General features: G+C 35.4%; 1 protein-coding gene across 5 annotated transcripts in view; it reads left to right on the top strand.

The window, feature by feature from the left end:
* Nucleotides 1–1,959: 1,959 nt before the first annotated feature.
* The window catches only part of LOC105220076 (neprilysin-3), a 307,341-nt gene continuing 300,063 nt past the window's right edge, over nucleotides 1,960–9,237 (top strand). Inside the window, exon 1 of one of the 5 annotated variants that reach the window (XM_054226090.1) lies at nucleotides 1,960–2,396. In XM_054226090.1, coding sequence (XP_054082065.1) covers nucleotides 2,244–2,396 — 153 coding nt within the window. In that variant the 5' untranslated portion in view covers nucleotides 1,960–2,243. The remainder of the gene's footprint in view (nucleotides 2,397–9,237) is intronic. The other 4 variants (XM_054226088.1, XM_054226089.1, XM_054226087.1 and 1 more) reach the window with 4 other exon arrangements.

The following is a 9,237-nucleotide window of genomic DNA, read 5'->3' as shown; positions in this document are numbered from 1 at the left end:
AACATTGGCAACGGCGAATACCGCAGACGATGGAACGATGCGCTGTACGATTTATACGACGACATTGACATAGTTCAGCGAATAAAAAGACAGCGGCTACGCTGGCTAGGTCATGTTGTACGGATGGAAGAAAACACTCCAGCTCTGAAAGTATTCGATGCAGTACCCGCTGGAGGAAGCCGCGGAGAGGACGACCTCCACTCCGGTGGAAAGACCAAGTGCAAAGTGACCTGGCTTCACTTGATGTTTCCAGTTGGCGCCAAAAAGCAAAAAGGAGGAATGAGTGGCGCGCTCTGGTGGATTCGGCTATAATCGCTTAAAGCGGTTCTTACGCCAAATATATATATATATATATATGTATAATTATATAATATTATATGGAACCTAAGAAATAGTTATTGTTATAAAATTCATATTTATTTCGAATTTGGTTTTTGTTTACTTCATCTTATGATGCGATAAATAATAAATATATTCTATAAAAATATATTATGTGGTTTTGATACATTCAATTTGTTATTCAAGTTATTGCTTCCACGGACATATTGACATTCGAATACAACTCTTCTCGTCTTCGCGTTCGATTTTAAATATGTACATATATACACTACTCTCGTAGCATTTCATTTTACTCTTGCTACCGCTCCCACTTTGTCGAGAGCCACAGCATAGCATAGCATAACAATGTAAAAGTATGTGCTCTACTCTGCTCCGAGTTTTGTTAGGTAAAAAACTATAGCTGGAGCGGGTGTGTTTTTCTCTTTCTTCATATGTCTTCTTCATGTTGTTCGCTAAACCGAGTACTTACAAATCTCCGATGTTCGTTATTTAACGTACTCAATGTAACAAATTTGGTTTTTCGTTATAAGCGGTTTTCGTTAAAACGAATATAAGTTATTTCGGAAAACTACTGTACTTCAATGTATATTACACAGCTCTGTGCAATACTTCGAAAATATTTCGGAAGAAAAAGAAAAAATAACAAACACATGCGAGAGCTGTAGCACATAAAAAATGTTCATTAGCTCTGCTGTGCTACCGCTCTCATTTTTTTGCTACCGCTACGCCAGAGTATAGCGCAGAATTTAATTTTTTGCTCCTGCTCCAGCTATAGTTTTTTACCTAACAATACTCGGAGCAGAGTAGAACACATACTTTTACACTGTTATGCTATGCTATGCTGTGGCTCTCGACAAAGTGAGAGCGGTAGCGATAGCATTCTAGAAATTTTGCTGCTACAGAGTAGTAAATGAGAACCCTGCATATATGTCATGTGATAAAGAGCAAACATATCAAATAGTAATAAACTGCTTATAATTAAGATATATTTTTGAAATAGTTGAAACATTTTAGTGACAAAGTATTTGTAGGTAACATTTTCACTAAATTTAAGAATCAGACAGAGCAGTATAACCAAATAAAGTATAGTAAATACAGTTGAACTTCCATAACACGAATTTCTATAACTCGAAGTTTTCCATAACTCGAACCCTGGAATTGGCAAATGAAGTACAATTTCATACAAATTCCCTTCCAAAGGCATAGGATACAGACGTTAAGAGCCAAACAATAGAACAAAATTACAGAACACATGTTTTAACGTAAGTACATAAAGCTTTATTGGCAGTAAATAAATAAAACTGAGTAGACATCTTTATTTCAAGCTTTTTGAAAAATTTTATGTTTTAATGAAACCTTCTATAACTCGTAGTCTCTCTAAGTCGAAGTTTTTTTGTGGATTATAGTGATTCGAATTAGGGAAGTTCAACTGTATATCCAAACTAGAACAAAAATAACGTAACGTAAACCAATTGCATTATTTAGTTGTAATTATTGTTAGTTGTATGTGCATGTGCATGTACTGGACATGGGCATAGAAAATATTGGTATTGCCAAGCACAAATTATTTGGCTTTTAGGTATTGAAAGTTATTTTGCTACTAAATAGAAGCTTTTAAAGCTTCTTTACTTTTAATCGTGAGCAATTTGGGCGAAAGCTTTCCACAAAAACGAATTGGTGTGAATGCACAGAACAGAAAAGTACTTAATAACATATTAGAAGAAAGATGTAAACATCAGTTGGTTGAAAATTTGGTTTTATTTATATAAAAATTGCAATATAAGCTGTTTATCAGTTTGGTTATGGATTCTGATGTAATTTCCATAATATAAATAAGTTCTCCTCATAGCCAACATATCGTTTCGGATTTATGAGGAACAGTTGTCAGTTTATCGATTTTGACCATGTTCAGTGCTAGTATGCCTGCTACAGAAAATAACGCAAATAATACTGCATTACTACAAAAGCAAATGTCGTTTGTTGGCAGTCATACACCGAAAAATGATGACACTGATGCTCTCGATGGCATTAACATTTGTAGTACCACCAAATACAAGGTAAGATGAAACCATATTATAACATAAGAAAATTCTTAAGTTTGCCAAAAACAACAAGTAAGGAAGAGCTAAGTTCGGATGTAACGAAACATTTCATACTCTCGCAATTTATATATTTAATTGGTATACAGTCTATTGAAAGTTTGAAAACCCTAATATTAGGTACATATATGGGAGCAAGATGAAGTTATGACCAGTTTTTACTTATTTTTAGCACGGAGACATATTATTAGGATAAAAGTATTCCATCTGAATTTCTTAACACTTTGAGCCCCGCGTGCCCCACTGGTGGTTATATGTTTTGACGATTTGGGGCAATGTGACCACCCGTGGACATTGGTGGATTTTCATTATGGGACATCGTGACCACCGGTGGTCACAAAAAAAAACAGGAAAAAAACAACAAAAATGGATTTGGTTTATCAAAAATAAATATCGCAAAAAATCAATAAAACTAAGTAAACAAATTTTGGTCTCAGCTTGTCAACTAAAGCACAACCCTTCGTCAGCATGCGGTCCACCGGTGCAGAAAAAAAATGACCACGGGTGGGTACGCGGGGCTCAAAGTGTTAAAAATATCTGAGATACTTACCTATATTTTCGGTAAAAAAAAAACTTATTCGAAGCTCTAAGATCCTCATGTTCGATATATGGGGCCTTGAAAACTTATGGTCCGATATCGGCGATTTTTAGAAGAGCGATGACACACTATAAATGCAGTATTTGTGCAAAGTTCCACTTTCCCAAAAAAATTACATCCAAATATGCCCCATCCTAGTACGATAGTTTGTATCAAATTTCACTTTCTTAGCTTAATTTATGGCTTAGTTATAGCTCTTTATAGGTTTTCGGTTATCGCCATTTGTGGGTGTGGCAGTGGGCCGATTTCGCACAATTATGAAAGCAATCTTCTTATGGGGCCAAGGAACATGTCTACAAAGTTTCATCAAGAAACCTCAATTTTTACTCAAGTCATCGCTTGCACGGACAGATGGACAGACATTCGGATTTTGACTCGTATGTAACCCTATACAATATGTCTTCCATTATTAAAATTACGGTATGCATCTTCAAATAGTGCTTAATGATCAATATGGAGCCAAATGTAATAATAAACCTTTAAATAAAAGTAATAACTTTAGTGTTACATGACGAGCGGTTTGTGAAAATACAATTTCAAGATAATCAGATTTAAAATTTCCATACCGTAATATAATGACTTTTGAACCATAACATTGGTATAAAATATACAAGCACGAATCAAGGCAATGAATAAGTACTCAGAATATATTACCAGTTTTGAGATTAATTAAATTCGGTTGCTAAGTGAGCACTAGACTGGTGTAAAGAAGCATTATTTTTCTTCAATTTCAATGAAAACATCTATACATTTTTTTTTTGGCTTCTGCCTATCGATGGGGTCTTCTTACGAAGGCATTGAAAGATTCTACTCCAAAAATTCCGATTTTGAAAAGATTATCAGACACTAGGTGGTCAGCCCGATCATATGATATGAGGGCATTTTAATGGTTTTGTTACTATTAAGCAAGTTTTGGAGGACATTCTCAATAATGTGGAACAAAAAGCAGAGTGTCGTAATAAAGCATATGGAATAGTGGAACAATGAGTAAGTTAGAGGGAATAATGACAATTATAAACAGAATTCTAAAATGCTTGCAAGCGACTAATGTTTCGCTGCAGTCATCTGATCAAGACCTACATGATTACGTCCAAGCAATGCGATCCACATTTTTGAGACAAAAGCCAAATATTTGACCGGCTATGAAGATTATCAGCAACAAACTTCAAGTCGAAGTAAACGGAATACAAAGTACGACCATTTCACAGGCTCTACTACACTCGACGGCTTTGCTGAGAATCAAACACCTGCCAACTTTCTGAAATTCAGGTTTTTTTGTCATTATTGATAACGTACTATCTACTTTAACTAAATGTATGGAAGCATAAATTATTTTGTATATATGTTTATTATTTGTATATATGTATGTTTATTATTATTTATATTATTATTAGAGTAAGATTGGCTTAAAGAAGCCGATATTGAAAGTGATATTTCTAGAAAAGCTTATTTGTAACAGTTTTGTTTTAATTAATAACCATAACTTAAGAACCTATTGCAAACCAAGGCTTAATCCGGCAGTGCACTCATGTACGATATGTGTGGCTTTGAAAAGTTGTAGCTTTCGGCGATTTTTATACGGGCCATGCCACACAAGAAATACGGTATTTCCGATATCTTCATTAGTGCTTTACTTACATACGAGTATTAGTATTATTAAAGTAGGCATGGTTGTGAATCGATTTTATTAACTATAGAATAGGGATGTCAAGGAAATGTTACTAACCGAATTTTGTTACCAACATAAGTGAGCGGAGCAACGCCTATTTCAAATTTCAGCCCTTTTGTACCATCATTACCATAAAATTTAAAGTTTTCGTAGTAATAGTAGTTTTCAACATAACCATTGTATGGGATTTAGGAGTTGTTATAAACTGATTTCACCCATTTCTATGCTACATTATACAGTGATTTAAGGATATGACTTCGGGAAGTTAAGTTCATATCTCTTTATTAGTTTATAAGATGTATACAAAAAATTTAGTAATGGGCGGGTTCACGCCCACATTCCAAAACAAATTTCATTTGTATAACATTTCCTAATGTGATCCTCTGTGTTACTTTCATAACTTTATTTATGGCTTAGTTATAGCAATTTAAAGGTTTTCGGTTATCGCTTCTGTCACAATCATATTGTAACGGATTTCCAAAAATCTGTCGTTTACTCTAAAACTCTACCTGGCAAGTTATCGATTTCGATTGTCAATTCTAGTTTGTTCTGGTGCCATTTTCGTTACACTGCCCTCCACTTAAGTCTGATCGTCCCGATTAGACATACTTCCAGAACCAAACCCTTAGCATTTCTTCCTTTCATCTCGTCTTCTAGGACACTGTTGTCCTCCTTAGCATTTCTTTCTCCATTGGCATTAATCCTAAACTTTAAATCAATCAGTAACCGAAAATTATCCTCGCAGTGGTCTACGACGTTGATTCCAGGAACATGGATTTATGGACATCCTCTATATCTGTGACGATACCTGTCCACCAGCTTACTAAAATGCTCTTCCAAATTTCGGATGAATCTTTCCACCATGATATCGGATCGTGGATGTGATGCAGCTTCACATATTTTCCGGACACATAGCTTCTGGCACATCTCCCAACTTTTGATGTCCACATCCACCATCTCGTTAATCTCTTGGCTTAGAATTGGGAATTTCTTCATCATAGAAATCAAACCACTCCTGTTTCCCGATCTGTTGGTAGGTAATGGACCAGCTACAACCATGGCAAATTGCTCCAATGGCGTTCCCGAACTGTACTGCTTCATCTGACCATGTCTCTTGGAACTCGACATCTCATTTGCAATGCAATCTCTCATTGATTGATGACAACCAACCCAACAAAACTGATTCCTCAACCTTCCCAAGGTTTCCGTGATTCTTATGTGCCCTTCACTTGGACCTTTGTGCATCTCGTAGCAAACTTTAGGTGATCTATCGTTTCGAACAACCACGAGAGATCGGGAGCAGTATCCTCCTTTGCCTTTCCACACTCGATATAAGCAACCAGCCACCAACTTAAAACTGTTCCACTGTGCCTTTTGCGACTAGAGGTTCTGCAGACATTTCATCTTTCTTTGGACGTTTCACAACTGGAGCTTCATCTTGAGATTTTCGTTCCTTCATATCACAATATTTTGCCCATGACATGTCTGTCTTCTCTGGGGTCACCTGCGTCAATATATGTGCCTCCTGCTCCTTCAATTGTGTAGACACCTGTGCTGAAACCTGCGATGGTACACACTCTCCATACACTTCCAGCTGTGTTGACACCTCTTTACTTTTTAAGGTCACCTCTATCGACTTCTCCTCTTTCAACTGTGAGGACACCCCATTCACTTCCGATTGTGTTAACAAAATCTCTCCATGCACTTCATGCTCTTCAAGCTGTCTTAACATGTCTGCTCTATTTGAGGTCACATCCATTGACTCCTTTTCCTGCTTTTCCAACTGTGAGGACACCCTATTCGCTTCCGACTGTGTTGACAAAATCTGCCCATGCGCTTCCCAAGGCTTTGACATACGCAACTCATTCGTTTCGGATTGTGTTAACAAAATCTCTTCATGTGCCTTAAAAGGTCTTGACAAACACGTATCATTCGCATCCAAATATGTGAACTTATTCTCCCCTTTTAACTGTGAAGAAAATTGAGCTAATATTTCCGTTGACAGTTCTTTCATTTGATCCTTTATTTGGTCCTTTATTTGGGCTTTCATCTCCTTCATTTCGCCTGGAGCTGTGACGATATCTGCGACGACATCTGTGATAATGCAGACAAAAACATTTGTATGTCTGATGCCTCTGATGAACCTGGAGAATCTTCCTTTTCCTCTATTTTGGTTGTCGATTCCTCTAACAATGACTCGAAAACAAATTCGTCCACGTTGATGTTTTCTTCTTCCATCGCCTCTCGCAAACGAGCTTGTAACTCAGCTTTCAACCCATTCGTTGCCAAGCCTCGTTGTTCCAACTCCTTTTTGAATTGTGGTATCTTTAAATCGTTGAACTTAACCATTATATCCTATGGAATTTTATTTGTCAATCCCACTTCTGACACCAATTGTAACGGATTTCCAAAAATCTGTCGTTTACTCTAAAACTCTACCCTGAGTTCGATCACTGTATTGTCAAATAAAAGTCACACTTTAATGGCTATACACTAATCTTTATTTCTAATTCCTTATAACTTAACACTTTAGTACTCAATACTCTACTTTACAACTCTAACTTATAACTTGTTTACACTTTGCTCGACAACTCTCTCCTTAGAATTGTCCTCACTCGACAACTCTCTTATTAGAACTGTGTCTTGCTGCCAGCCCGGCAGCCTTTTGCTAGCATGTTATCGTCATTCGAACATTCTGGCAACTACGAATATCGATGTCTAGATAGATCTGGCAAGTTATCGATTTCGATTGTCAATTCTAGTTTGTTCTGGTGTCATTTTCGTTACAATATGTTTTCTGACATTTTGACATACAGAAAATAAATTAATTTCAAACTAAATTGAAAATAAAAAACAAAATTTGAAAAAATGATGTGAAAAATATGTAATATGTACAGTATGTCAAGAAACAGTTTACACATAGAAAATAAATACACTTTTTCACTTTCCGCAGCCAAATTTTTTACTTTTTACTTCAGTTCAACATATTTTTTGAATCAGGGATGGTTACTTACAGTATTTCAAGAGATGTGATGCAAAAAAAGCTGCGAAAGCAATCCAAAAACCAACCAAGAACAACAAAAAACAAAAATCATTCAATTTTGTTAGTGTCAAGAAAAACTTTACACACTTCTATTATTTTACTTGTTAAGCACGTGTTAAACAGTTAACCGTACTTCACCGTTACCTATTCTTCACAAAGGCTTTTACAATGAATTTGTCAATTAGTTGGTGATTAATTTTTGCTTTTTTCATATCTGAATTACCCATTATTGTCTTTTTAATATTCCATGCAAAGGGTTTAGTTTGAAGAGGTCCAACTATTGCCCCATAATCCCCAATGGGGTAAAAACGTTTGAGATCTAACGGCAATCCCTTCTTTAACCCTTTAAATAGTGTATAATGGCTAAAATTGATCGGAAAATATGGAAATACAAGAACCAAAGCCAGAAAAAGGCCCTAAATTATAAATAAGTGGACATGTACAATGCTTAATGTTTCGAAAACTTAACCAAATTCCAAAAATTTCGATTAGTGTTCTTACGAAAGAGTTCTAGGAAGAGTGCAACATTCAGATTTCTCATGAAACTGCGCGACAAAACATGCTACGACATGAATACATATGTATCAAGATGTGCTATAAAAATAATCGAAATGATGTTGTGTCTTTCTAATGAAAATAATGCCTTGTGTCGTACTCTAGTTAGCCAGTTGTTGAAATATAACATCTTCTTGTTCTCGACCCATTATATGACATTATCCCAGTAGTTCCCAGGTTCAGAAATATACTTAATAATAGCAAACAAAAAACGTTTCTCTACATTTGGTTCATACAGCATTTTTTTTTTGGCAGATCTTCGTGCATGTTCATGTCGTAGCATGTTTTGTCGTTTTGTATGTAATATATATGTAATAATATGTAATAATTATAATGGACAATAATTTTTTAAGATTGCTTGGAGTTGTAACTAAGTCAGGATCAATTTTCCTGCCTGTTATTCATAATTATATTTTGCTTGAATTTATTTGCATTAGCTAATGGATATAAACATAGTACAATACGACATGTGTGTTACTATGCTGGTACATATATGTTTTCTTGAGCTTTTATTGTAGTACATATCGTAGTACAGAAACCATATGTCTGTATTAGGCATTATGTGAACAAACATGTTAAGAGAGTATAATAATAGAAACACAAACACTTGATACCGGTTTGGCATTTTCGACTGTGGTAGTACTCTTCGCATCCTCGATATTTAATAAAACTAGTAGACCGGGCCACACATCGCTGTGGATAATTTATACATTGTTTAACTTTTTAATACATTCAAATTATTATCTATGAATATATGAAAAAAGGTATAGACTATATACATACATACATATATATTTCGACTTTATATATACGCAGTTGACTAAAATTTTATATATAAGGTATCATATCTCTCAGTCGGATCAAACTGCATACGTGTGCAAAATTTCATTGAAAGCAGTTTACACGTGAATCCCGGAAAAACGAGGTGACATTA

Source organism: Zeugodacus cucurbitae, chromosome 2 (assembly GCF_028554725.1).
Source record: "Zeugodacus cucurbitae isolate PBARC_wt_2022May chromosome 2, idZeuCucr1.2, whole genome shotgun sequence".
NCBI lineage: Eukaryota > Metazoa > Arthropoda > Insecta > Diptera > Tephritidae > Zeugodacus > Zeugodacus cucurbitae.
This window is presented reverse-complemented; position numbering and strand designations above follow the sequence as displayed.